Source organism: Artibeus jamaicensis, unplaced genomic scaffold, assembly GCF_021234435.1.
Source record: "Artibeus jamaicensis isolate MK-2021 breed Jamaican fruit bat unplaced genomic scaffold, CSHL_Jam_final scaffold_916, whole genome shotgun sequence".
In the NCBI taxonomy this organism is placed as follows: Eukaryota; Metazoa; Chordata; class Mammalia; order Chiroptera; family Phyllostomidae; genus Artibeus; species Artibeus jamaicensis.
In genome coordinates this window covers 225,793-252,247 of record NW_026522059.1, presented here as the reverse complement: position 1 = coordinate 252,247, position 26,455 = coordinate 225,793, and the positions used below count along the sequence as shown (strand labels likewise).

General features: G+C 60.6%; 3 protein-coding genes across 6 annotated transcripts; all 3 read left to right on the top strand.

The window, feature by feature from the left end:
- Window positions 1-1,969: 1,969 nt before the first annotated feature.
- On the top strand, window positions 1,970-19,297 carry PPP1R16A (protein phosphatase 1 regulatory subunit 16A). 2 transcript variants are annotated; one of them, XM_037166536.2, is made up of 11 exons: window positions 1,970-2,082; window positions 14,024-15,024; window positions 16,150-16,220; window positions 16,290-16,435; window positions 17,333-17,436; window positions 17,513-17,637; window positions 17,725-17,850; window positions 17,931-18,006; window positions 18,098-18,227; window positions 18,387-18,552; window positions 18,743-19,297. In XM_037166536.2, exons 2-11 carry the CDS (start codon window positions 14,766-14,768, stop codon window positions 19,115-19,117), a joined length of 1,578 nt encoding a protein of 525 aa, XP_037022431.2. In that variant the 5' UTR covers window positions 1,970-2,082; window positions 14,024-14,765; the 3' UTR covers window positions 19,118-19,297. The 2 variants fall into 2 exon arrangements, with proteins under 2 accessions (XP_037022431.2, XP_037022430.2); XM_037166535.2 differs by having other exon boundaries at window positions 16,150-16,435.
- Window positions 19,298-19,382: 85 nt separating this feature from the next.
- GPT (glutamic--pyruvic transaminase) lies at window positions 19,383-23,892 on the top strand. Of its 3 annotated transcripts, XM_037166554.2 has the most exons (13): window positions 19,383-20,176; window positions 20,407-20,499; window positions 21,198-21,363; window positions 21,486-21,575; window positions 21,662-21,770; window positions 21,921-22,054; window positions 22,204-22,447; window positions 22,585-22,664; window positions 22,742-22,878; window positions 22,966-23,140; window positions 23,236-23,391; window positions 23,483-23,595; window positions 23,671-23,892. In XM_037166554.2, exons 3-13 carry the CDS (start codon window positions 21,202-21,204, stop codon window positions 23,759-23,761), a joined length of 1,491 nt encoding a protein of 496 aa, XP_037022449.2. In that variant the 5' UTR covers window positions 19,383-20,176; window positions 20,407-20,499; window positions 21,198-21,201; the 3' UTR covers window positions 23,762-23,892. The 3 variants fall into 3 exon arrangements, with proteins under 3 accessions (XP_037022449.2, XP_037022447.2, XP_037022445.2); XM_037166552.2 differs by lacking the exon at window positions 20,407-20,499; XM_037166550.2 differs by lacking the exons at window positions 19,383-20,176; window positions 20,407-20,499 and adding an exon at window positions 20,516-20,773.
- Window positions 23,893-23,960: 68 nt separating this feature from the next.
- MFSD3 (major facilitator superfamily domain containing 3) lies at window positions 23,961-26,415 on the top strand. The gene is made up of 5 exons (XM_037166569.2): window positions 23,961-25,228; window positions 25,590-25,737; window positions 25,815-25,939; window positions 26,007-26,116; window positions 26,200-26,415. Exons 1-5 carry the CDS (start codon window positions 24,547-24,549, stop codon window positions 26,371-26,373), a joined length of 1,239 nt encoding a protein of 412 aa, XP_037022464.2. The 5' UTR covers window positions 23,961-24,546; the 3' UTR covers window positions 26,374-26,415.
- The last annotated feature ends 40 nt before the right edge of the window (window positions 26,416-26,455 follow it).

Sequence of the window (26,455 nt, the reverse complement as noted above, 5' to 3'; positions counted from 1 at the left end):
GGACAGATCTTAAGGATACAGCTCTTTGGGTCATAGTCCCTGTCCAGGAGAGTCTTCGAGGACCACCTGGCTTCATCCTGGGTCAGAGTGAATACAGGTATGTGGTGTGTGGGTGCCCAGGAAAGGCTTCCTAAGCAGCCACAAGGCCCTGCAGCTTGGTTTAGAGCAGTGATTTTCATATTATGGCACACTTAAACTAATTACTAAAATTTTGCAACACACCAAAACATGTATTTAGTAAGAGGTCGGTGCCCCTGACTAAGTAGTCAGATATTACATGCTTTAAACATTTTTGAAGCACACTGGTTGAAAATTGATGGCCTAAGAAGGAGGGAGATGCTCTCCAGGCTGGTTGGGCAGGCCTGAGTGGAGGAGGCATTCCTAGGAGAGGCAGTGAAGGCTCAGGCTGGGGAGCCCACAACAACCCTCACAAGGGCCTGGCACCCCCTCTGAGGGCTTTGCAGGGATAGGACCTGACCCAAAGGTATGGTCCTATCAAAATGCCTCCTGCAGCTACCCAGAGACTCACCAGTCCTAACTCGGAGACCCTCTTCTGTCCCCTCACCTTGTCTTCCTTGGCTATCTGAGCTGTTGCTCTGCCTCTCGTCAGTCAAGGCCTGTGCTCTGTGCTCTGCCTCAAAGCCCAGGTTTGCCCCCCCCCCCCCACACACACACCAGGCAAGTTTTTCCCCCGGGGACATTACAGGCAGTGGTAGCTGGTGTTGGTACCAGGGCCCCCAAGCTCCAGGGAGGCCACAGGAGCTGAGACACACTTTATATTAGTTTACCCCGAGAATTCAGCTTTTCTTGTGTAGACCCTACTGTGATTTCCTTGAATTGTTGAAAATCTGCAGCATACAGTTGTGCACAGCTCACTGGAAGGAACCAAGGGAAGGGCTGAGTGGCGGGTGCACTGCAGGAGGAAGCCTGGGCTGAGAGGGATGGTGCATGTGGGGCACCGCGCTGCTCCCACTCCCTCAGGCTCTCCCTTCATGCTTCATCTGGCTTCCTCTGAACTCCCATTTTCCCAACTATTTTCTGTTCCCAGGGGTCTAGTTGAGGGTCTCTTGTGTCTCACCAGGCGATCAGTACCTATGGCCTCCTAGCCTCATTCTGTTGCAAATAAGTCTTTTTCTTGTCCATGTCTTTTTTTTTTTTAAGATTTTATTTATTTATTACTTAGAAAGAGAGCGAGAAAGGGGGAGAGAAACTTAATGTGTGAGAGAAACATCAATTGGTAGCCTCTAGTCTGCCCCCAGCCGGGAGCCTGGCCCACAGCCCAGGCCTGTGCCCTGACTGGGAATGGAACCAGGCCCTTTTGGTTTGGAGGACACGCTCAACTTACGGGGCCACACCAGTCAGGGCTCCTCCCCGTTTTAAGTCACCCGCTCTCCTCCAATAGTCCTCCCTTCTTCCAGCGTTTGTCCTGACCACACCCCGCTCCTAAACCTCATCCCACTGCTTCCCGTGGCCCTAGTGCCTGGGCCCTTGCGCCTGTGCACAACGTGTTCACTCTGCGCGGGAAGGCTCTTTGTCAGCCGAACCTCTGCCTTTCTTTAAAAGTCCAGCCTACCCCTGCCCGGGTAGCTCAGTTGGTTAGAGCGTTGTCCCCATAGGTTGCAGGTTGGATCCCTCCCTAGATTGATCCCGGTCAGGGCAGACAAACTATAAATGCATAAGTGTGTGGAGCAACAAATCGATGTTTTTTCCCCCCTAAAATCAATAAATAAAAATAAAAATCCCAGCCTAAACAGACGGCCACCCTCCTGGGGGAGCTTTTTGACTACTTGCCCTCCCCGCCCCCCCCCCCCCCCACCCCCACCCCAAGCACGTCCACTCCGAGGATGCCCCTGCCACAGAGCCCCCTGCGGCTGCGCTCGTCAGAACTCCACCACAAGCTCCCGGCAGGCCCCGCCCCCGGCTCGCACGCGGCACCTCCGCTTCCGGCTGTGGGCTGCGCGAGCCGGAAGTGTAGCGTTGCCATGGCGAGGGTGCGGCGCCGGGCCCGCCCCTACGGCGCCTGGAGAAGTGCGGGGTTGACTGGCCGGTGGACTGGATCCGGTCCACTGTGCGAGGCGAAAGGTAAGGCTCGGACTTCCGGGGCCTGCGGCGGGAGAGGAGGCCAGCCCCGGGAGACAGGAGATCGGGCCTCGGAAAGGAGACTGGGTCCCCCGGGAGAGAGAAGGCCGGGCCCCGGGGGAGAGAGGAGATCGGGCCCTGGGCAGAGAGGAGGCCTGAGAGGAGGCTGAACTGAGCTGAGAGAGGAAAAGAGGAAGAAGACCAAGTGGAGAGAGAGAGGAGGCAGGCAGAAGGGTCTTCAGGCCCGACTGAGGCACTGGCACCTCAGGCCCGGGGGGGCGTGGGCCCCTTGCTTTCCTGGAGCAGAGGCTGAGGGGACCGTGCTATTAATTTCCATGGCTGCAGAGAGGGGGGAGTGCGTCCTCCCCAAAGCGCTGCCTGCCGTTTCTCCCTGGACCCTTAACTGGGGTGGGGGTGGGGGGCACCGCACTGGGCTCAGTCTCTGTCTTTGGGCCCCAGGGGCTCCCCTGGCCGGCTTGGGGTTTCCCTGAGAGATGTGTGTCGGTTTCCAGCTCGGCCACGTAGCCCGCTGCAGTGGCTTCCTGCGTGGGTGGGTCCCTGTCGCTGAGCGGGGTGCTCCGTTGTGTAGGTGAACGGCCGTGTAGCCCGGCCACACACCTGCGCCCAGGCCCGCCTTTGGCTGTTGGGAATAACGCTGCTCTGGGCGCTCACACAAGTCTTCGCGGGACATGGGCGTTATTTCTCTAGGTCTGAGAAGACAGAAAGGGTGGATTGAAGTGTGTGGTTAAACCTTATTAGAAGGTGGCGAACGGGTTTCCAAAATGACTGCACATTCGTTTCACGTTCCCAGTTGTTCCAGTCTCTCGGTGCCGTCAGCCCGTTCGGGTGCTGCTGTCTCCGCGCTGTGGAAGCCACGGCTGTGGCCCTTACTTGCGCTTCCTCCCGATGAATGCTGTGGAGCAGTTTTTCACGAGCTTACTTTCTTTGTTCTTTTAGTTCATGTGCTTACTTTCTTGGCCATTTGTATATCTTCTTTCGTGTAGTGTCTGTTCCAGTCTTTTGCCCTTAAAAAAATTGGTTTTGTCTTACCAAGTTTTAAGCATTCTTTGTACCCTTCCGCTGCCAGTGCGTTGTCACCGCCTGTGGCTGGCCTCGCCATTCTGAACCAGTGCCCTGAGGAGGGGACGCTTTTCATTTTGATAAAGCCCGGCTTGGCGGTTTTTCCTTGATGGTTTTCGCTTTCCTGCGTGGTGTAGGTAGAAGCCGAGGGTCATCGTTTTCCATATGGACATCCAGTCATCCCAGCACCACTTTTTGAAGACCGTCCTTTCTCCAGTGTTACCAAACACTTTTGCCTGAAAATCAGGGGATACTCATGAGTGGGTCTGTTTCTGGATTCTCTATTTTATTCACCAACTTTGTGCCAGTATCCCATAGATTTGATTGTTGTAGCTTTGAAGCCTTGAGATCAAGTACCGTAAATTCTCTAACTTGGTTTCTCTTTTTCATGTCGTTTTGGCTCTTCAAGATATTATGCAGTTTTTTTTAAAGATTTTATTTATTTATCTTTAGAAGGGAAGGGAAGGAGAGAAGGAGAGAAATATCAATGTGTGGTTGCCTCTCGTGCATCCCCTGCTGGGAACTGGCCTGCAACCCAAGCACGTGCCCCGACTGGGAATCGAACCGCGGTCCTTTGGTTCGCAGGCCTGTGCTCAATCCACTGAGTTATGCCGGCCAGGGTATTATGCAGTTCTTTATACATTTAGAATTAGCTTGTGACTTTCTACAAAAAGGCTTACTAGAATTGTGATTGGGATTGTATTAATGGGGAGAATCGACTTAACAATATTTATGATATTTATGTATCTATATCTATCTTCCTTTATTTAGGTCTCTGTACCGATTGTCTGTTGCCATGTAGTAAATAACTATGAAATAGAATGGCTTAAACAGTAAGCATTTGTTATCTCACAGTTGCTGTGGGTGAGGAATTAAAAAATGGCTTAACTGGGTGCTTCTGGCTCCAGATCTCCTGCGGTTGCAGTTAGGGTCCTCAGCCAGCATGGCCACTGCAGTGCCAGCTGGGGAACTGCCTACAGAGTGGCTCCCTCACGTGGCTGTCGGCCGGAGGCACCTGCCTCACGGGTGGGAGGGCGTGGACTGCTCAGTCTTGCAGCCACTGCAGGAGAGATGGAGACGCTGCTGCACTGTGTCGTGATGCAGCCCCTGAGGTGAGGTGTCACCATTTCTGCCTTGTTGTTGTGAGGAGTACTCAAGGGGAAGCGGTGGCCAGGTATTTCAGGCTTTGTGAAATTGATTTTATAAATGACACTTAACATTTTGCATTTTCCAAGTACAGAGGCATACAGTTGATTTTAATACGCCATCCTTTTGTCCTACAACCTTGGTATTTATTTTTGTAGCCCTCTTCTAGATTCCTGAGGTCTTTCCACATGTTTCCTATGTACCTTCTGCATCTAAAGAGTTCTGCATCTTCTCTCCAATCTGCCGGCTTTTCATTTCTTGCCTGAGTGCGCTGGCTGGGTCCTCTGGCACAATGTCGCCAGCCTCCTCAAGGACCCTCGCTTGCCCCGGGCTGGGCCCTACCCAGGGTTAATGATCTCTCCAGACTCCCAGGGCTGGTGTCTGGGGGTGCATTCTGACGCAGAGCCAGGTGAGGGTATGTGAAAGCCAATCCCCATTCTTCTGCTGGAATGATGCAGGTGGCTCCCCGTGGCCAGTGAGGCCAGGTGCTTGGGAGGCCACTCCTGCCCTCCGCCTTTGGGTGTGTGCTCCTGCTGCCGTGACCCAGTGCAGCTGGGAGCCTCAGGGAGCTGGACGTCTGCAGTCTGAACCAAAGCTGGCACTTCAGTTCCCAGACCGGGTCCCAGTTGGCCAGCTGTCCTGGGAATGTGCGTTACAGCAATGGCCCAGAACAGGTTCAGTGTGGGAACCCAGCGTGTTTCTCTCAGGGGCCTGGAGTGCCTGGAGTGGGCTGTGTGTCCGTCGATCATGTGATCCCACTCCCCTGACCTGGTCTCTGTGTGGGGCGGGGGTGGGGTGGGGAGTGTCCTGGTGGGTGTTGGGTTTCGTGTGTGTGTGTGTGTGTGTGTGTGTGTGTGTTTCCCTGATGACTAATGGGCACCTTCCTGTGTGTTTACTGATGTGAAATGGCTGTTGAAGCCTTTAGCCTATTTTCCTGTTTGGTACAGGGCTTTTTTTTGTTGTTTTTTTATTCTCACTTGATATGTTTAGTGACTTTAGAGAGGGGAGGGAGAGAGAATCGTCAGTGTGAAAGAGAAACATCAGCTGGTTGCCTCCTGTGCGCACCCCAGCCAGGGATCAAACCCGCAGCCTTTTGGTGTGCGAGACGACGGGGCTTTTTTTTGAGATTTTATTATTTATGTTTTAGACAGAGGGGAAGGGAAGGAGAAGGAGGGAAACATCGACGTGTGGTTGCCTCTCACATGGTTCCTACTGGGGACCTGGCCCGCAACCCAGGCCTGTGCCCTGACTGGGAATCACATCGGCGACCCTTTGGTTCACAGGCCGGCACTCAGTCCAGTGAACCACACCAGCCTTTTAGTAATTCTTTTTATATCTGTTGTTGGTTATTTATTGCCAATATCATTTTCCTACTCTGTGGCTTGCTTTTTCACTCATTCATTCGTTTTATTTTTAAATTCTTTTTTGAGATCGTTGTAGATGCACATACAATTGTAAGAAACAGTTCAGAGGGACCCCTCCTCACTTTCAAGTCCCCCAAAGGCACATAACTGGGCCTCAGAGCCTCACCTGAGACACTGACCTACAGGAGACACTGACCTGCAGGTCACCAGCTGCACACGGGCTGATGTGCACGCTTACGTCTGTGCAGCCTGGTCACAGCCACGGGGTGCTGCGCCATGCTGTCCTGTGGGGCCGCCCTTCCCCAGCCCCACCCTGGTTCCGGCCTTTTGGGGGTCCTTTGACTGCACCCAGCAGATGTGGCTGTTGGCGGTGAGCCAGCGCTCTCAGGACGCCTGAGCTGTGCGAATTCCCCATGGTGTTCCCAACGAGAGGAGAGGCGGCCGTCTCCAGTTGGAGGCTCTGATGACTTGAGTTGCTGTGAAATCCACGTACAGGTTTTTGTGTGAACTTAGATTTTCATTTCTCTGGGATAAGTGCCCCAAAGCACAGCTGCTCAGTCTCGTGGTTTAGTTTTTTAAAAGAAACTGCCAAACTGTTTTCCCAGTGGCTGCACCACCGGCACTGTGGGGGACCCCTCGCCTCACTACAGCCAGCTGGCTGAGGCTGCGGGCGAGCTCGCTGTGGTCGTCACTTGTGTCTCCCCCAAGGTGAAGCTGGTCAGCGTCTTCTCACCCTGTATCCTTGTCAGTGAAGTGCCTGCACACGTCACGTGCCCATTTTCTGATTGGAGTGGTTTTATTTTTGCTGAGTTTTGGGAGTTCTCTGTGCTCGCTGGACAGAAGTCCTTAGTTGGGACTGTGGTTTGCAAATATGTTCTCAGGTCAAGAGTTTGACTTTTTAGCATCTTCATGGGATATTTTTATCCAAGCAGAAGTTTTAAATTTTGGTGTGTCCAGTATGTCCTGTGCACTTGTCTTACTTCTGGTGTTGCTGCTGTGTGGCTTTACCCTTTGCACTCGACGGACAGTTTTCCGCATCCTGCTGAGTGCGGAGCTGTGCTCTCCCATCGGCGGTGAAGAGACTCCCCGCCCACCGGCCTGGGCCAGGCTGCCCACCAGCCCAGCTGTGGGTCTGCTCTCGGAGGCCCCTCTTCTCCATTGGCTGGTTAGTGCCTCAGCATCTTGCCTACCAAACTTTATAATAAATCTGGATACCCAAATGTATAAGGACTTGCAATCTGTTTGTGTTTAGGATTGTCCCTGCTATTCCTGACCTTTTGCATTTCATATAAAATGGAGAATTAGTCTGGAGAAAGAATTATGTTGGAGAATGAGAGTCTCTGATACAACTGCAGAATTTTCATTGTGATGTATGGAGTGTGAGAAGAGTTTGGGGGAGATGACAAATTCGGTGGTGGGCGCACTGGGCACTCGTGTCCATGTGGACTCAGAGTGGGGCTGCGGCAGCGAGGGCAGGGGGCGAGGAGGGACAGCAGCAGCCCCTGGAGAGGGTGGTGAAGGGGAGCCAGGCCCCGCAGGACAGCGAAGGCCGTGAGGGACAGGGCTGAGCCCAGGGCTCCAGGGAGGGTCTCAGGGAGAGTGTGGGGAGCAGGCCAGGAGCCCCTGCTCTGCACTGCTTACTTTGAGCCCCCCTCACCTCCCTCCTATCTGAGCTGAGGTTCCCGGGAGGCAGGCTTCCTCCCTGTCCTAGCCAACCCGGGGTCCTTCCTCTCATGGGGATCACTGCTTAGTCCTCTTATCTCCTGATCCCTTTTCTTTCTTGTGTTTTTTTTTTTTTTTGAAGATTAAAAAATAAAGATTAGCCCTGGCTGGTGTGGCTCAGTGGATTGAGCACCAGCCTGTGAACCAACCAAAGGGTTGCAGGTTTGAGTCGTAGTAGGGACACGTGCCTGGGTTGTGGGCCAGAGCCCCCAGTAGGGGGAACATGAGAGGCAACCACACACTGATGTTTCTTACCCTCTCTTTCTCTTTCCCTTCCTCCTCTCTAAAAATAAATAAATAAAATCTTTTAAAAATAAACATTTTATTTCATTTTAATTAATTAATTAATTAAAATATTTTATTTATAGACAGAGGGGAAGGGAGGGAGAATGAGAGGGAGAGAAACATCGATGCGACAGAGAAATATCTATTAGTTGCTTCTCATAGGTGCCTGACCAGAGACCCAGTCTGCAACCCAGGGAGGTGCTCTGGGCAAGAGTCATCTGCAACCTTTCACCTTGTGGGCTGATGTCCAGTCCACTGATTGATACTGGTCAGGGCATCTTTTTTTAAAATTTTAAGATTATTTATTTATTTTTAGAGAGGGGGGAAGGGAGGGGGAGAGGGAGAGACACATCAGTGTGTGGTTGCTTCTCACATGCCCTGCTGGGGACCTGGCCCGAAACCCAGGCCTGTGCCCCGACTGGGAATCAAACCTGCAACCCTTTGGTTGATTCACAGGCTGGTGCTCAATCCACCGACCACACCAGCCAGGGTCCTTTCCTTTTAAAAAGACAGAAATGTTTGTTTTCTTTTGAGAAGGACCACCTGTGCAGGCGGCCCTGCAGGGCGGTGCTGTGAAGTAGTGCGTGGGGTCTAAGGCCTGTCGCATTTCTGTAGGTGCCTCAGCGCCTCCTCTGTGGCTCAGCAGTCCGGCCACCCGAGCAGTCCTGAGTGTGTCCCACTTTCGTTTGCGCGTGCTCACTGCCTGGGTGTTTTCGCTGTGATCTGCGTCATTGTCCTGTGAGCTCTCTTGCTCTTTGCCCACCATGTGCGCCCCTGATGACAGACCCCCGACCACTTCGTCACATTTATTGATTTATTGTAAATGTTTTGGCCCAGTTGACTATCTGTCTTTTCTGTGTGTGTATGTATATGTGTGTATATGTATATATATTTTAACTAAAAGAGAAAATTTATTTAGAAAGTCATAGAGGACCCTGGCTGGTGTGGCCCAGTGGATTGAGCCTCAGCCTGAGACCCAAAGCGTTGCTGGTTCAATTCCCAGTTGGGACATGTGCCTGGGTTGTGGGCCAGGTCCCCAGTGTGTGTGAGTCAACTGCACATCAGTGTTTCTCTCCCTCTCTTTCCCCCTCCATTCCCCTCTCTCTAAAAATAAATAAAATCTTTAAGAAAATAATAACCCCCCAAAAAGCCATAGAGGTAGAAGAAGTGACCGGTAGAAGAAATGGGCTCAGGACACAAGTTACAGAGATGAGAGAAGGGCTCCTGGAGCTCAGGAGGGAGGTCAGGTGACGGCGTGGGGCCCTCCTCGGGGGCGCACACGGTGGGTTTGCTTTTGTTTGCACAGTGCAGACATTTTGAAAATCCAATGTAATCGGATTAATCAGTTTTCTTTGAGATTTCTGGGTTTTATGTCAGGCTTAGAGAGGCTGTCCCTCTGCTCATTCCCTCCCATCTGTGGTTTCATTGTTCCTTGCACTGTGTCTGGTGTGTCTGCGACGGGAGGCGGGCCCTGCCCTGTGTCCCAGGCAGCCGGCTCCCTACGGAGGCCACTCTGGTCTTCCTCTTGCTTCTGCTGACCAGTCGCTCCTGGGCTTCCTGGCTCTACCTCACTCTGGTCACTACTCAGTCCCACCCCTCAGGGCCCGTCTTCCTTCCCTAGTCTGCATCCCACAGCCCTCCCCACCCTTCCCTGGTTGCTCTGCCCTCTGCTGCCCACGCCTGCCGGTGGGTGTGCAGGTGCCAGCGTCTCTCCTGGGAGTTTCCCTGCCCCGGATCTGATCACATCACTCATCTGTCTGAAAGCCTCTGGCTCCCTCAGCCTGCTGGGCAGAGGCCAGCTCCTTGGCCAGGGACAGAGGATGCTGGATACCCAGGCCCTCCCAGCCCGACCTGACCTGCAGTAGGTGTGCACACCTGCCCCCAAAGCAGAGTGCTTAAAGTCGTGTTGAAGTTTATTTTCACAGGTCTCAAAAGTCAAACGACGGAAATGACGTGAAGCACACGTCCTGCCCGCCTGCCGCTCCCTCCGCCTGTCCCGTGACCACTGTCAGCCGTGTCTCGCGTCACGGATGTTAATCTGATATTCCCATTTCATTCCTCTTTACATAAAAGGCGGGGCAGCGCACGTGGGTGTCGTGCCTTTCACTAGACAAACACCATTTCGTGGCGCCCTCCCCAGGGCAGTGCACAAGGAGCTTCCATGCAACCCCCCCCCCCCACCGGGGGCTTGTTTAATCTGCCCTCTTTGATAGACTGGGAGGTCATTTCCACCCTTTCCTCTCCTAAAAGCGCTGTAGCAAGGGGCCTGATGGTAGTGCTGCAGGATTAGCTTCTAGAACACTCCAGAACAGGCCTGCTGAGGGCAGGTGAGAGCCTCACAGGATGTCCATGGTGAGGGGGCCCACAGCAGCACCCCCAGGTTTGCTCCTCCCCTGGTCTCCACACCAGTGTGAAGCACCAGCCACCTGCCTCGCTGCCCTTGCCGGTCACATGTCCTCAGCACCTCAGCCTGCCTCGAGCTCACCCCAGGGCCCTGTCTCGGCCTTCTGCCAGGGCTGCTTCCTCCTCCTCACGGCGGTCTAGGCACACAGGCCCACCCCATGGCCACCCTATGACCTCTGCCCACCCACAGGCTGGTGCTCAATCCACTGACCACACCAGCCAGGGTCCTTTCCTTTTAAAAAGACAGAAATGTTTGTTTTCTTTTGAGAAGGACCACCTGTGCAGGCGGACCTGCAGGGCGGTGCTGTGAAGTAGTGTGTGGGGTCTAAGGCCTGGCGCATTTCTGTAGGTGCCTCAGCACCTCCTCTGTGGCTCAGCAGTCCGGCCACCTGAGTGGTCGCTAAAAGCAGGGCCTGTCCTTGTTACTCTTGTTCCCTGTCCTTACCTCCAGGCTGGGCTGGGTGGAGCAGGGCAGAGAGGATGGCTTGTTGAGGGACCCAGAGCATGCACCCTGGGCAGGTGGCCGCCAGGAAGTGTGTCCCGCCTCCTGTGCTGTGCCAGGCCACCTCTCCAAGGCCTGCTGCCACACACGGTGCGGCTCAGTGTCCCAGCTGGTCCTCAGTAGCCAGAGGGCACCTGCCTGGCCCCCGGCCCCTCGCAGACGTGACCAAGTGCCTCCCTGTCCAGGTGCCAGCACCAAGCTGGCCAGACAGACAGTGAGTGTGCTTTTAATCCGCTTGTCCTCAGTGGGGAAGGTTAGACCAGGACACAGAGCACCTGGAGTTTGCCTGCCTGGAAGGCCGCTGTGGGGCCCTCAGGCCTTCTCAGTGGGCGCATTTGGCAGGGACATCCTTCCGGGCCACCCAGTTGGGGCAGGGCGGGGCAGGAGCCTTCATAAGTGCTGGGAGCCTGGCACCCCAGTGGGGTTACAGCACCCCCTAGAGTCCACGCTACCACAGGTGCCCTGACTGCCCAGGGGTAGAGGATGGGGTCCCTACCACCACCCTGCCCACTGCCCTTTAACCAGGGCAGCATCCACTCCGCATCAGAGGCCTGCTGACCGTGACACAGCCCCCACTGGGACTTCATCTGGACTCGTCTGTGTGTGTCTTTTGGCAGAATGATGCTGTGCTTCACTTTTCTTAGGCGCCTGCGCAGCTCCCTTTGTTTTGCCATCATAGATGATGCTGCGGACAAAGCCAGCTCTTCTGGTTGCAGGTGGTGGGAACCTACTCCCACAAGCCTAAGCAAACAGATGTGAGGCCCCCACCGCCAGGGAGGTGGACGGGCCCTGGGCTTGCAGGCCAGGCTGCGCCATCTCCCACATTGCTCTGAGGGTCTGCCTCCCCCCACCTGCCCCTCCCCGACCCTGTCTCTTGCTCTCACAGGTGCTGTGAAGTGGGTTTGAGGGGCGGTGTGGTGCGACAGTTACCGGGGGGGCTCTGCCTTTAGGCATAGCTTGTTTCCCCACATGGAAAATGGGGACAACAGGGACCAGCCAGGGGAGGACCTGCTAGGACACAGCCTGGGCTGGCAGGCGGGCCTCAGGGCCTCCCGTCCCCGAGGGCAGGTGCCTGGCAGTGGCCACTGTCCCCCCGGGAGGCTCCTCCCACCTGGCTCCACACCGGATGCAGCTGGTCTGGGCACAGAGCTGAGAACTGGGAAAAGTCATCCAGATAATCTCTGTGACATTCCAGGGAGGCTTGGGGGAAGCTCTGTAGACAGGGGCGGAGCTGCCCTGCTGAGCCCCCTCAGCCTGGGTGTGGTGTGGCGGCCACTTGGTGGGACCCCACTGAGCTGGTCTGGCCTTCCTGGCTTTGCTGAGGGGCCAGGCTCCCAGGGCGGGAGGCTGTTCCCAGACTGGCTGATTGTGGCTCCGGGCAACAGGCAGGGTTTGGGGGCTCCCACTGTGAGGAGCCAGGCCCCAGGCACTGGGGCCCCCTCAGTGGAAATGGTCCCAGGGTTGACTGCCCACCCGGTCACCTAGGGCACTTCTTTTCTTTTAGAGGATGTGGTCTAGCTGCCCAGGGCTGCTTGGAGACTGCCTTCTGGCCGCTTCCAGCAAGGAGTGTGGCTGAAGGGGCCCAGAGATGTTGGCTTCAGTGAGGAGGGCCCACCAGAGTTGAGGGCAGAAGGCCCGAGAGCTGTCCCGTGCTGGGGCCTGGCAGGGGCCAGGTACACAGTCTCAGCCAGCGCCCTTCCCTCCCCCTGCACTGGGTGGGTGGGTGGGGCTGGGCGGGGTGCGGGGGTGCGGGTGGGGAGCTGTCCAGAACCTGCTCTGAGGAATTCCCACAAACGGCCTTCAAATGAGAAAATCAAAGGCAGCGTGTGCTCTGCGTGCAAAGCCAGTTGCTGTTCCAGGTTGTTTTCTGTAGGCCATGGGTATCAGAATCTCTCTTCTTATATAAAATAATGGCATCTCCTAAGTTTTGTTAAATTTCACAAGGTCAGGCAGTGGCTCCGCCATTGGCATCATCTTGGAGACCGGAAACCAGCCCCTGGACCCTGCGCTGTGCTTCACTGGGGCGCCACGGTCCCTGGGGTTGCGTTCTCTGTGGGTCCTGCCCGGACTGAGGCTGAAGCCTGCAAGCCAGGCCAAGGGCAGCGTGCCCGCCCCTTGCTCCTGGTCCCTCAGGGTGGGCCATGTGGGTTGGCTTCCCTGGGGAGGTCAGAGGCTGCCCGCAGGGGTAAAAGTCCCACCTCGAAGCTGTGTGTGTGTGGGGGGGGGGGGGGGGGGGGGGGGTCCCAGCTCTCAGGCAAAGGGGGGGCTGTGAGTGGCGTGCAGGGGTGTGAGAGCTCTGGTGCATCCCAGGATTGTCTGGGGAGCTGGCTGGTGCCCCAGGAACTGGTTCCCAACCTTTCTCCCTGTAGAGGGCTGTGTTCCCCGGGGCAAAGGCAGGGACTTGGGGGAAAGCAGCGAGTCTGCACAGCTTGTCTGCTCCTGGCCCCCAGAGTCTGCAGAGGTGCTGCCTGGAAAGCTCTGTCCTGGGCCCGACTGGCCCCAGTCCCGTCCTTGAGAAGGCACTGAGGCCAGGCTTGCAGAGGTCAGGGACACAGTCGGGGGCAGGCTGCTCCTGTTCAGTGAGGTGCTGGGTGCACCAGAGGCCCTGCGGCTGGAGGGACGGTTCCCTTCCAGAAATAAGGGGGTACTCACTGAGTGTCCTCAGTGCAAGTGTGGCCAGAGGATGCCGTGTAGGTCTCTAGATGTCCCCAAGGCCTGGCTGGGGGAGGATCGGGATTCCCAGGTAGCTGTGGGCCAGCACCTTCTGGGCGGAATGCCGCCGGGACGTCCTGAGGTGAGTCTCCTGACCACACACAACAGCCACACCAGGGGCGCTGGGCAGGTCAGGCCACGGTGGACTCTACGTGGCTGTGCCCCAGCCTAACTCCTGCTTGTCTTGGTACAATAGATCCCAGCCCAGCAGGCAACCTGGCCCATGTCCACGTGATGGGGACTTTTATTGCAGCGCAGGGTGTCTGGCCAGGGTGTTCACCGGACTGAGCTGGGGACACAGGGAGGAAGAAGCCCAGCCGCTGGGCAGTGAGGAGCCAGGGTGTTGGTCTGAATGCGCTGGGGCCTAGGAGACGGGGCCTGCCCTTGGGGCAGTTCCTGCAGAGCCCAAGGAGAAGGCAACCTTGTCTGGCCCAGCCTGGGGAAAAGGCAGGTCAGATGTGGGGACCAGGGCAGCAAGTGCCTGAGCCTGGAGGGTAGCCTCCTTCTCCCTTCTCAGCCCTTTCCCGGTTCCCAAAACTCGATGTGAGTCAGAATGGGGCAGAGCAAGCTCCTGCCACCCCCACCAGGACTGCTGTCCAGCAGGGCTCACCGTGGGCATCAGGGAGGGGGACCTCTCACAGGGCAGAGCCTGGGCTCACCTGTTAAGCCACTGGGAGCCCAGCCAGCCCCACCCCGAGCCAGCCTCCATGTGCTTCCTCTTCCTCCTCAGGCCCCTGGAGCCACTTGCTGTCTGTGGCCTGGCCACCCACCCAGGACTCCTACAGAGGGGACGCCCCCCTGAAGACAGCCGCCGAACCAGCTGTGCGTGCGGTGCCCTGGACGCCCAGTACACACCCTGCTCTGGCCTTGCTGGCTGAGGCGCCCGCCCTCCTGCCGCACCTCCTTGCCAGGGCCCCACACACTGACCCTGGGAGGCAGGCAGGAGGAGGCGGAAGGCAGGGAAGGCGGGCCCATGGCTGCTCTCTTGCCCCACCTGGGCTCCTGAGGCCTGGAAGGAGAGGGTCCTTCTATTACTCCCAGGGCCCTCTCTGCCCATTGCCCTGCCCTCCCTGCCCCTTCGGCAACGTGCCAGGAAGCTGCAACTTTATCGTCGGGACAACTAGCTACAGACCCTGGACTGAGACGGACAGGCCCTGCGGCTCCTTGCCGGCTGTGCACCCTGACCCCAGGAGGGAGGGCGGGAGGCCCTGCCCTTGAGCAGCCAAGCTGCCAGGGCTCCCTCACTGCCCTTTCTCCCAGGAGCCTGTGCCCGTCAGGCTGCTCAGCCCTGGGCCTGGTCACGGAGTGGAACCTCCTGACCCAGCCTTGCCAGGGGCAGAGGGCACCAAGCCTTGAGGGGATGCCCCCAAGGGTGCCAGTCCAGCCAGCTGCCCCGCCCCTCAGGCCCAGCCTGGCCCCCTCACTCCCCTGTCTGGTGCCCAGAGTAGCCCCCCCGGCAGGCAGCCCCCGCCATGGCCGAGCACCTGGAACTGCTGGCAGAGATGCCCATGGTGGGCAGGATGAGCACTCAGGAGCGGCTGAAGCACGCCCAGAAGCGCCGAGCCCAGCAGGTGAAGATGTGGGCCCAGGCTGAAAAGGAGGCCCAGGGCAGGGAGGGCCGCAGGGAGCGGCCGTGGAAGGAGGCAGCTGCAGGCAGGCCTCAGAAGCGGGTCCTCTTCCCTCCCAGTGTCACCCTGCTTGAGGCTGCTGCCCGAAACGACCTGGAAGAAGGTGAGTGTGGCTGACCCCAGGGGAGTGCGTGGCCTGAACCTTGTCCTTGTCACCCTTGCACAGTCCTTGTGAGACCTGCCAAAGACATGGCTGCACCTTATATGGGCTCAGGGTCTGGCCCAGTGGTGGGCTGCAGGGGCGGGGGCAGCATGCAGGGCTCCTGCTATGGAGTCAGGGCCAAGGTGGTTGGGCTTTCAGGAGCCTGAAGCACCCAGGGTTTGGCTCCAGCAGGCTGGGGGCAGCCCAGTCTTTCTGCCTCCTGCCAGGGTGCTCCCCACACAGGCTGGTTTCCTGGACTTCTGTCTGGCCATCAGAACCTTCCTGGCCTGAGCTTTGGCAGCCCCCCTGCCCCTCCCTGTGCCCACATACTCAGGCAGACCCGCGCCCTCCCTGAGGCTCCTGGGGGTTCTTCTTGCCTCCCCCCCAGGGGAGGGTCCTCTGCCTCAGAGGCTGGGGTGCAGACGGCCTGAAGCAAGGGAAGTGGACAGGGCATGGTGGGTGTGCCCCAGGGACCTGTGGGAAAGAGGGGGCACCCTTGTGCAGCCTGTCAAGCCCCCTCAGGGAGGTCCAGGCCATCAAGGAGGTCCTAGGTGACCTTGGCAAGAGCCTGGGCTCTGGGTGGGACTTCTGAGGAGTGAGGGTGGGACCAGTTCTGCTCATGGGGAGACCCTGGGGGGCAGTCTGGGTGCCTCAGGCCCCCCACTCCAGGCTGCAGCAGGGCAGGGAGCCCACAGTGCAGGGAGGTGGCTGCAGGTACTAGGGAAGGGCAGATGTGTGGTCTGCCAGTGGGGAAGGCTTAGGGGAGACATGGGACATGGTGAGGGGAGGGTGCCAGCACACAGGCCAGTGGGGGACAGTCTGTCACACTAGAGGGGGCATTCTGGGAGCCTGAGGGTTGGAGTGCCAGGATCCAGGGGGTTGGAGGCAGAGGACCACCCTGTGAGGCCCGCTAGGACAGAGGGTCCCGTGCCACCTGCACCATCACCTTCCTTACCCTCCTCTGGCCCCCAGCTGCAGCACCACAGATGGCCTGGGCCCCTGCCGGCATGGACCTGGCCAGGGTGGTGCTGGCCTGTGGTAGGACCTCTGTCCCTGCATCCTGAGCACACCTCCCCGTTTTTGCAGTCCACCAGTTCCTTGAGGATGGGGTCAGCCCTGACCTGGCCAATGAGGATGGTCTGACAGCCCTGCACCAGGTCAGTGCTGTGGGGGAGGGAGGGGGGCAGCTGCGGGCTGGCCTGGGGCTCAGGCTGCATGGTTTGCAGAGCTGCATTGACGACTTCCGGGAGATGGCACAGCAGCTCCTAGAGGCCGGGGCCACAGTCAACGCCCATGACAGTGAGTGCTGGACACCCCTGCACGCCGCAGCCACCTGTGGCCACCTGCACCTGGTGGAGATGCTCATTGCCCGGTAGGACCTGCCAGGGGCAGGTGTGGCTAGAATGGCTTTTGTGTCGGAGATGGAGCAGGGCAGGCAGTTCGTGCTGAGACAGACGTAGCCCCGGTGTCTGGCCCCCAGGAAAGGTGCCCTTGCTTCTTCTGTCCCCCCTCACCTTTCCTCACTGCCTGCATCCTGGCAGGGAGAGCTGGGCCTGGGCAGGGGCCACGGGCACTCAGGGGAGTGCGGTTGTCTGCCCCACTGGCTGTGTCCTGCCAGGTGCTGTTAGGAATCTGGGAGTTCCTTGACGGTAGGTCTTGACCTCCAGCTTTGGCTTCCCAGCCTCTCCAGGGTCTGTACAGAGAAATACCATTCTGGTCAGTGAGGAGGGTGGGATTGGCCAGGAGGGAGCGGGTACGTGGACTCAGGTGGGCCTTTAACAGTGAGGTGGGCTGGACAGTGGTCGGCCTCACCAGGATCTAGGAATTTCCTGCCATGGCCCCCGATTCTGACCCTCCAGTAAATAGGGCACTCAGACTGCCTGCGGACCAGCCCAGGCTTTGGTGGGGTGGTGTGTGGGGCCGGTGCGGGTGTGAAGCTCTGTGGGCCTGTCTTGGCACCTGGGCTCTTCCAGAGTTCTGGCACCCCCTCCTGGCAGGTGGGCCCACCGTGCATGTTCACAGGGGCTGATGGGTACCAATAACCTGGAGACACAGGTAGAGACTGTGGGACATCTCACCTGGCTTGAGATGGGACCCAAGGCTGAGGGGCAGCCTTTCCCAACAGCGTCTGGGGCCTGGGCCTCCTCTGTGGCGGCCTCCCAGTGTCCTGGAGAGAGGCCCTGGGCTGGTAGGGGCTGGAGGCCTCCCTGGGGGGGGGGGAGAAGGTAAGAGGAGCCCTGTGGCCACACTCCACCCACTTTTCCCTCAGGGGTGCTGACCTCTTGGCGGTCAACACAGATGGGAACATGCCCTATGACCTGTGTGAGGACGAGCAGACGCTGGACTGTCTTGAGACGGCCATGGCTGACCGAGGTGTGTGCGGCCCCACCTGTTGCCAGGCTGGCCCGTGGGGGTTGGGGAGGCTGGCTCTGAGCCTGCTGCCCTGCAGGCATCACCCAGGACAGCATTGAGGCAGCCCGGGCCTTGCCAGAGCTGCACCTGCTGGAGGACATCCGGAGCCTGCTGCAGACAGGGGCGGACCTGGATGCCCCTGGGGACCATGGGGCCACGCTGGTGAGGACGAGGCTAGGGGATGGAGGAGGAGGAGGTTGCCACTGGAGGGATGAGGGCCAGGACTCAGAGCCCGACATCTGCCTACAGCTGCATGTCGCTGCTGCCAATGGATTCAGTGAGGCGGCTGCCCTGCTGTTGGAACACGGGGCCAGTCTGAGCACCAAGGACCGAGACGGCTGGGAGCCGCTGCACGCTGCGGCCTACTGGGGCCAGGTGGGCGTGGGGCTGGGTGGCAGGGCTGGGGTGGGCCTGCGGTGCTGGAGCATTCAGCAGCCTGGGCTCGCTGGCCATAGGTGCACCTGGTGGAGCTGCTGGTGGCACATGGTGCCGACCTCAACGGGAAGTCCCTGATGGAGGAGACGCCTCTTGGTGAGTCGGGGCCTCCTCCTCCTCCTCCTCCTCCTTCTGGGGCCGGTGCCTGGCAGGAGGGCACCCCTGAGCATCTGCACTCCCCCCCCAGACGTGTGCGGTGATGAGGAGGTGCGAGCCAAGCTGCTGGAGCTGAAGCACAAGCACGAGGCGCTCTTGCGCGCCCAAGGTCGCCAGCGCTCGCTGCCGCGCCGCCGCGCCTCCAGCGCTGGCAGCCGGGGGTGAGCGCCTGCCCTCCCCAAGCCTGTACCTGCCCACACCTTGCTGGCTGTGCCCGGGTCTGTGCCCCTGCTGGCATCGGCCCTTGTGCCAGCTGGAGCCGGAGGCAGAGTCCACAGGGCGGGCGGTGTCCTCCCCCACTCTCGCCTTGCCCTCCCCAGGAAGGTGGTGAGGCGGGTGAGTCTGACCCAGCGCACCAGCCTGTACCGCAAGGAGCACGCCCAGGAGGCCATCGTGTGGCAACAGCCACCTCCCACCAGCCCAGAGCCTCCTGAGGAGGATGAGGATGGCCAGACAGACACTGAACTCAGGCCACCACCCCCCGAGGTGAGCGCCTCCCCACCCTCCTGTGGGGCAGGCCTCCATCCCAGGAGCCAGTGGGGTCTATGACCCTGCCCCACACTCCTGGCAGGCACCCTGCCCTCCTGCCTGCCTCTGGACAGTGGGGGGCCCACGGCCAGGGGCAGCCAGGCGGCACCCTTCATAATGGCCTCTGGGGCCCACGTTCCCCTCACAGGAGGACAACTCTGAGGTGTCCAGGCCACACAACGGCCGCGTGGGTGGCCCCTCGGGACGGCACCTGTACTCCAAGCGGCTGGACCGGAGTGTCTCCTACCAGCTGAGCCCCCTGGAGAGCACAGCCCCTGACACCCTGGGCCGGGCCAAGGCCCACCACACCCTGGCGGAGCTCAAGCGTCAGCGAGCGGCTGCTAAGCTGCAGCGCCCCGTGCCTGACGGGCCCGAGGCCCCTGGGTCCCAACTGCCTGCGGAGGCCGAGGCACCCCTGCCCGAGTGTGGCTCCAGGGCTGTGGGAGACCCGCCCCTGCTCAGGCTCACAGCCCCCTCAGAGGAGGCCCCCGTGGAGAAGAAGCCCTGCTGCCTGCTCATGTGAGGGGCAGGTGCCCAAACCCTGACCTGCACCTTGGGGACGGGCAGCCAGTGCTGGGCCTCCCCGGGCCCCCACCCAGGACTCTGCCTCCTCACCCAGGAACAGTCCTGTGGCAGAAGCAACATCTGGAGGCACCTGCCGCCACAGACCTTGTTTCACTCTTGATAAAAAGCCCTTCTGCCACTTGCCTCGTTGTGTCTCAGCTGGGCCACCGTCCCCTTGGCGGGAGCTCCCGTGTCCCTGGGCCTGGGCGCGCTGTCCCTGTGAGCACCTGTCTGGGCCTGTTCTCTGCTAGGGCTGGTGGTGGCAGCCCAGCCCTTGTGTGGGTGCGAGGCCTGTGGCCTGCTGCGGCCTGCCTTCCCCGAGTCCTTCAGGCTGCTCTGAAACTGCTTGGGAAGGACCCTCCCTGGGGACCAATGACGCATGGCCTCGGAGCAGCAATCCTGGTTTGGGAAGGGAGGGGCCTGAGCCAGATGTATTGTGTACGGCTGGCATCAGACACGTGGGGAGGGGGGCAGGTTCCCACTCCTGGCCTGTGGCCTGATCTCGGAACCTGGCTGCCAGCTTTTCCCTGGGCCGGCAGAGAGGGCCAGCAGTTGGCCGCTCAGGCTCTGAGCTGGCTGGGCACAGTGTGTTGGTTGGGGTGACAGGGGCCCCTTAGGGGCCTTGCGTGGGAGGGCTGAGGGCACTGCCTGCTCATGTTCCCCTGGAGAGCAGTGCTGCACGGCCCCCAGCCCTGGGTGGCATGGGGTCAGGTCACCTTCCCTCCCCGCTGGACAACCACTTGGTCAGGCCTGTGTCACAGGGGCCAGCCCGTCCTGAGCATTGGTGGTGGGAGGGGCGTCCACTGGGAGAGGGCCAGGGCTAGGCTGCTGGTTAAATTTAGTGTGGGGGCCTGTGCCGCTGCCCAAGGTCCACCTGCCACCGGGGCTGCCACTTGAGCCCTGCTGCCAGGGGGTGGGCGGGGCTGGGCCCATATTAGCCTGTACTCTGCCCCGAGGGCCAGAAGGACAGGCCTGTGTGCTGGAAGGCTGAAGTAACAGCAGAGCAGAAAGGTGCAAGGTGAGAGAGGCGAGCGCCTGGGCTTCTGTGTGTCCTCCCCAGCCAGCCAGTGCAGAGGAGCTAAGGCTGCCCCCTGGCCCAGCCAGCAGCCCAGAGCTTAACTCCGAGGGCAGGCTTCCTGACCCTCAGCCTCAGATGCCATAGCAGGGGGTAGCCATCCCTGGGCAGGGCCTGTGGAGGTGGGGCCCTGAGGGCCTATCACTGCTCACTCCCCACTCTCCACCAATCAGCAGCGACTAGAAAGCAGAGCAGAGGTCACCTAGCCTGAGGTGTGGTCCAAGGGCAGCCCCAGGCTGGCCTGGTGAGAGGGCGAAGAGTTGCAGGTATCCAAGGGCTCCTCCCCAACACCCCAGCCCAGAGACTCTGACGTCCAAGTCCTGATGGCAACCAGGGTCTGACCCCAGGGCCCTTGCTGCCCCTGGTCACGGCCACCAGCCCAGGAGGGGCCAGATGGAACCCTTGTCCACGCACCTCAGCCCCATCCCCCGACACCCCTGGATTCCTGAGGCCTGTCTCGGTTACCTGGGAGACAGGCCTGCTGAACCAAGAGAAGATGGGGGGCCTGAAAGGGCCAGGCCTCTTCCGAGGCCTGCTGGGGTAAACCTGTCCTCTCCCACCTCTGCCGACCCCCTTGGGGCATTCCCACCCACCTCCTCTCCAGACCCAGTTCCTCAGAGCTTCCCGAACCGTCTGTCCCTACTCCCCACAAGGGTCTCCTGCTCCCCTGTCACTGGGACAGGGCACTGGGCAGAGCCCCAAGCCCCACCCACCTCCTCACCCACTCCTGAGGCTCCCTGGGGAAGAGCTCTGCCCAGTGGGTAGGGCGGGGCCCCAGGCCCCAGCTCCTCTTCTAGCCTTTCCCTTCCCTTTCAGTGGGGCTAGGAGGCTGCCGTGAAGAGGGTGCCCTCTTACCTTGAGCCCCTACCCAGGCTCACCCTTTGCAGCCCTGGCCTACTGAGTGGACCATTTTTCACCCAGCTTTTGGGTCCTGCTGAGCCTCCTTCTTGCCTGGTGTGAGCAGGGTCATGGCCTCGAGGGCAGGAGAGCACAGCCAGGCTGCAACGAACCGGCCAAAGGAGAAGGTGCTGACGCTGGACACCATGAACCCACGTGTTAAGAGGGTGGAGTATGCTGTTCGAGGCCCCATTGTGCTGCGTGCCCTGGAGCTGGAGCAGGAGCTGCGCCAGGTATAGGCCTGGGCCCCACCACTGCCCTCCAGGCCCAGCCTGGGCAGTCCAGGGGCACAGAGGACCAGGGTTTGGGGGATCCCTAAGGCCCATTCTCAATGTCCCTGCCTCCATCCTCCTAGGGTGTGAAGAAGCCCTTCACTGAGGTCATCCGTGCCAACATCGGAGACGCACAAGCCATGGGCCAGAAACCTATCACCTTCCTGCGCCAGGTGAGGCTCACACTGCCCTGGCAACCCCCCCCCCCCGCCCCCACCTGCAGCCTATATGCCCTGGACTCAGCACTTGCGTCTCTCAGGTCCTGGCTCTCTGCATCCACCCTGACCTCCTGAACAGCCCCGATTTCCCCGAAGATACCAAGAGAAGGGCGAAGAGCATCTTGCAGGCTTGTGGGGGCCACAGTCTAGGTAAACACCAGGGCCAGGCCCCAGGGAGGAGCAGAAACTGGGGGAGGGGTGGGGAGGGGTGGGGGAGGGGGTGGGTCCACCCACGGGAAGAGGAGGATCCTCTCGGGACCTCACCTGTCCTCTCCGGTCCTGCCCCACTCCCTGGGCCAGGGGCCTACAGCACCAGCTCCGGAGTCCAGCTGATCCGAGAGGATGTGGCTCGGTACATCCAGCGGCGTGATGGAGGCATACCCGCGGACCCCAACAACATCTTCCTCTCCACGGGGGCCAGTGACGCCATCGTGGTAGGCAGGGGCCAGGGCAGGAGGACGCCATGGCTCTTTGTGTGCAGCCTGCCGGCCAGGCTCCTCCTGGCACGGCGGCGCGGGGTTGGGGTGGAGAAGACGGGTGTGGCCCCGGCCCCGCCAATGCCGCCTCCCCATCCCGCTCGCAGACAGTGCTGAAGTTGCTGGTGTCCGGCGAGGGTCGCACGCGCACGGGCGTGCTCATCCCCGTCCCTCAGTACCCGCTCTACTCGGCCGCGTTGGCAGAGCTCGACGCTGTGCAGGTGGACTACTACCTGGACGAGGAGCGCGTCTGGGCGCTGGACGTGGCGGAACTGCGGCGCGCGCTGCACCAGGCGTGCGACCACTGCCGCCCGCGCGCGCTCTGCATTATCAACCCGGGCAACCCCACCGGTGCGTCCCTCACTCCGCCCAGGCCCTGCCCCTCTCTGCCCCGCCTCCCCGCCCCACCAACCCGTGGAGAGCAGTGCGCGCTCTCGGTTAACCCCGGACTTGCCGCGTCTCCCCTCCACCCCCTGCCCGTGCCCCAGGGCAGGTGCAGACCCGCGAGTGCATCGAGGCCGTGATCCGCTTCGCCTTCGAGGAGCAGCTCTTCCTGATGGCTGATGAGGTGCTGGCAGGGGCACATGGGGTAGCAGGTGGAAGGGCAGGAATGGGCGCCCCCAGTGACACCCGTCACTCGTCCAGGTGTACCAGGACAACGTGTACGCCGAAGGCTCTCAGTTCCACTCGTTTAAGAAGGTGCTCATTGAGATGGGGCCTCCGTACGCGACGCAGCAGGAACTCGCTTCCTTCCACTCAGTCTCCAAGGGCTACATGGGCGAGTACGTGCGAGCCAGATGAGCGGGGGCTCTGTGACCCCGGCCGCCCGCCTCTGTCGGCCCTGCCTGGACGCCCGCCCTCGCCCCCAGGTGCGGTTTCCGCGGCGGCTACGTGGAGGTGGTGAACATGGATGCGGCGGTGCAGCAGCAGATGCAGAAGCTGATGAGCGTGCGGCTGTGCCCGCCCCTGCCCGGCCAGGTCGTGCTTGACATGGTGGTCAGCCCGCCTGCACCCTCGGACCCCTCCTTCAGACAGTTCCAGGCGGTGAGCAGGAGGGGGTCGTGGAGGGGAGGTTGAGGCGGCGAGCCTGCTGGGCTGCGGGGCACTGTTCCCCCACCTGATGGGCCCTCTCTCCGCAGGAGAGGCAGGCGGTGCTGGCCGAGCTGGCTGCCAAGGCCAAGCTCACCGAGCAGGTCTTCAACGAGGCTCCTGGCATCCGCTGCAACCCGGTGCAGGGCGCCATGTACTCCTTCCCGCGCATACAGCTTCCTCCGCGCGCGGTTCAGCGCGCCGAGGTGCTTTGCCCGTTGGGCCCGGCTGGGCAAGTTAGCAGGGAGGGCCGGGTCTGGGACGCCCCGCCCTTACCGCTCCCGCCCCACACTCCAGGAGCTGGGCCTGGCGCCCGACATGTTCTTCTGCATGAGCCTGCTGGAGGAGACGGGCATTTGCGTCGTGCCGGGCAGCGGCTTTGGGCAGCGGGAAGGCACCTACCACTTCCGGTGAGGCCCTGCCACGCAGCCCCTCCCCGGGGATCCCACACCCTTTGCTCGTCGCTTATCTTGCTCCCCTTTTAGGATGACCATCCTGCCCTCCATGGAGAAGCTGCGTCCCCTTTTGGAAAAGCTGAGCCAGTTCCACTCCAAGTTCACCCGTGAATACTCCTGAGTACTGCTGGGGACCAGGCCTGGCGGCCCTAGACTGACAGCGCCCTGGGGCCTGAGGGTCTCGCTGCCCGTGGGGCTGGGCCCCTGCCTCCCTGCAGGCCTCTAATAAAGCTGAGCGTGTGGCTGCTTGGAGGAGGTGTGCTCACCTGTGTGCGCTCCTCCCCCCCCCCCCCCGCCCCGTCTCCTGATTGCCCTTCTGCGCAGGCCTAATTTCACTTCAGGAGGAGTGCTCGAGGAGGCCTCCCAGAGGAGGTGACCTTCTAGCCTTCGCAGCGCCTCCGGTGGGCTCATTCTCCCCCGGGGGCCTCAAAGAGGAAGCCTTGGTTTCCCTCCTAACTGCCACCTGGGGCTGCTGTGCAGCGCAAGGACCAATGGGTATCGCTCAGCCTGTATTGATTGAAGAGTGGGGTGAGAGTGTGTGACACGCAGAGTGAGTCGCTTTACTAGTCCCTACCCCGGAGGCCAGCCCCCGTCGGCGGCTCGCACGCAGTACCCAGGTTGGCCACCGGAGGCGCCTGCATACGGCCGGCGCTCTGGCCCGCTCCGTCGCTCTATGGCCCGCGTTTCCCGGCCGCCCCGCCGCCGGAGCGGGGCCCGGAAAAGGGGACGGCTTGCGCTTTAGAGAGGTACGGACGCCGGCTGGTCCAACCCTAACCCCCTTTGACTTAGTTCAAAGGCCATGCCGCCGTGTGACCCTTGACCCGGCCAGACCACCAGCGGAACCGCTCCGTTCCACCCCAGGCAGGCCCTGAACTCGGCCCCAGCTCTCCTTCCTTTCTCCTAGCCATGCGTGGGAAGCTGCTGCCCCTGGCCGGCCTCTATCTGGTGCAGGGCCTGCCCTATGGGCTGCAGTCTGGCCTGCTGCCCGTGCTGCTGCGAGCAGGTGGCCTCTCCCTGACACGCGTGGGACTGGCCAAAGTGCTGTATGCTCCCTGGCTGTTCAAGCTGGTGTGGGCCCCACTGGTGGACACGCGGGGCTCCCCCAGGGCCTGGCTCACGCTCAGCACGACGGCTCTGGGTCTGGTGTGTGGGCTGCTGGCAGCCTTTTCTCCCGCCAAAGATGGCCAGGCCGAGCTGCCCGTCATGGTGGCAGGGCTGCTTCTGCTGCTGAACCTGAGTGCAGCTGTGCAGGATGTGGCCCTGGACACACTGGCTGTGCAGCTCCTGGAGCCAGCGGAGCTGGGGCCTGGCAATACCGTGCAGGTGGTCGCTTACAAGCTGGGGTCGGTGCTGGCCGGTGGTGGGCTGCTGGTCCTTGTGCCCACCCTCTCCTGGCCCCGGCTGTTTCTGCTCTTGGCTGCCACCTACTGGCTGGCTGCTGCCCTGGCTTGGAGTGCACCGGCTCTGCAACAGCTGCCCCCTCCCAAGCCCTCGGGACACCCCACCCACACCCTGCAGCGTCTGCAGGACTTGCTGGCTATATCTGGGACCCTGTGGACTGCGGGCTTTGTGCTCATTTACAAGCTGGGTGAGTGAGGGCTTCAGTCAGGCAACAGCAGGGATGGGGGCGGGGGGCACCCCGGGGGAAAAGCTCCAGGTGGGTCCCCAGGAATCCTGGAGCCCACCCATGGGGCTGCCCTCTCTGGGGTATGCCCTGTGGGTTGGAGCCCAGACCAGTTCTGCGGCTTGCCTCTTGTCCTCCAGCTCTAGCTGCACGGCCACTCTGAGCTCCAGCCACAATCCCTTGGTCATGCTGACCCTGAGCTTGGCTGATGCGGTTTCCTCGGTCTCTCGGCACCAGAGGCAGGGTAGCAGCCTGGCTGGGGAGCACTGTCAAGGCCACAGGTGGACAGGGAGGTAGGTGACACCTGCTCACATTCTCCCCACAGGTGAGCAGGGCGCTAGCAGCCTGTTCCCACTCCTTTTGTTGGACCAAGGCCTCACTGCCCCAGAGCTGGGGCTGTGGAACGGTGTGGGTGCTGTGGTCTGCTCCATTGCTGGATCGTCCCTGGGTGGGGCCCTGCTGGCCAAGCACTGGTGAGCCTTCTTTAGTCCGCCCTACTCACCCTCTGATCTGTCCCACATCCCTGACCTGCCCAATCTCACCACCACAGGAAGCTGCTGCCCCTGCTGAGATCAGTGCTTCAGTTTCGCCTTGGGGGCCTGGCCTGCCAGACCGCCCTGCTCTTCTACTTGGACACTCTGGGGGCTAAGCTGAGCTCCAGCACTGTCCTGAGAGGTGAGGGGCTGGCCGTGGGGGGAGGAGCACAGTGCAGCCTGGGCCCTGCTGACCTCCACCCTCCCAGGGGCAGCTCTGCTGAGCCTGTGTCTGCAGCACTTCCTGGGGGGCCTGGTCACAACTGCCACCTTCACCTTGATGATGCGCTGTAGCCAGCTGGCACCGAGTACCCTGCAGGTGAGGAGGCATGGCTGGGACACTGAGGGCATGCAGGGCTGGGGTCCAAGCGAGTCCTCATCTGACCCCCGCAACCCCCACAGGCCACACATTACAGCCTCCTGGCCACACTGGAGCTGCTGGGGAAGCTGCTGCTGGGCTCCCTGGCAGGAGCCCTGGCGGACAGCCTGGGGCTACACCTCTGCTTCTCGTTCTTCCTCGCCCTGTCAGTCCTGCCCATTCTGGGCCTGGGCCTGGCGCCCAAAATTCTGGCCTGAGCTGGGCTGCTGGACTAGTCAATAAAACCAAGTCTAAGTGTAGCCTGTTTGTGTTTTTCTGGGGTGTGTGGTATCCAAGGCT

Bases quoted from the DNA above. Each gene is read 5' to 3' on its own strand.
- PPP1R16A (XM_037166535.2), top strand. From the start codon at position 14,766: ATGGCCGAGCACCTGGAACTGCTGGCAGAGATGCCCATGGTGGGCAGG. The intron at 15,025-16,149 runs GTGAGTGTGGCT...CCGTTTTTGCAG, and splicing joins CCGAAACGACCTGGAAGAAG to TCCACCAGTTCCTTGAGGAT. The intron at 17,437-17,512 runs GTGTGTGCGGCC...GCTGCCCTGCAG, and splicing joins GACGGCCATGGCTGACCGAG to GCATCACCCAGGACAGCATT.
- GPT (XM_037166550.2), top strand. From the start codon at position 20,730: ATGGGGGGCCTGAAAGGGCCAGGCCTCTTCCGAGGCCTGCTGGG. The intron at 22,665-22,741 runs GTGCTGGCAGGG...TCACTCGTCCAG, and splicing joins TCTTCCTGATGGCTGATGAG to GTGTACCAGGACAACGTGTA. The intron at 23,141-23,235 runs GTGAGCAGGAGG...CTCTCTCCGCAG, and splicing joins CCTTCAGACAGTTCCAGGCG to GAGAGGCAGGCGGTGCTGGC.
- MFSD3 (XM_037166569.2), top strand. From the start codon at position 24,547: ATGCGTGGGAAGCTGCTGCCCCTGGCCGGCCTCTATCTGGTGCAGGGC. The intron at 25,229-25,589 runs GTGAGTGAGGGC...TTCTCCCCACAG, and splicing joins TGTGCTCATTTACAAGCTGG to GTGAGCAGGGCGCTAGCAGC. The intron at 25,940-26,006 runs GTGAGGGGCTGG...CCACCCTCCCAG, and splicing joins CTCCAGCACTGTCCTGAGAG to GGGCAGCTCTGCTGAGCCTG.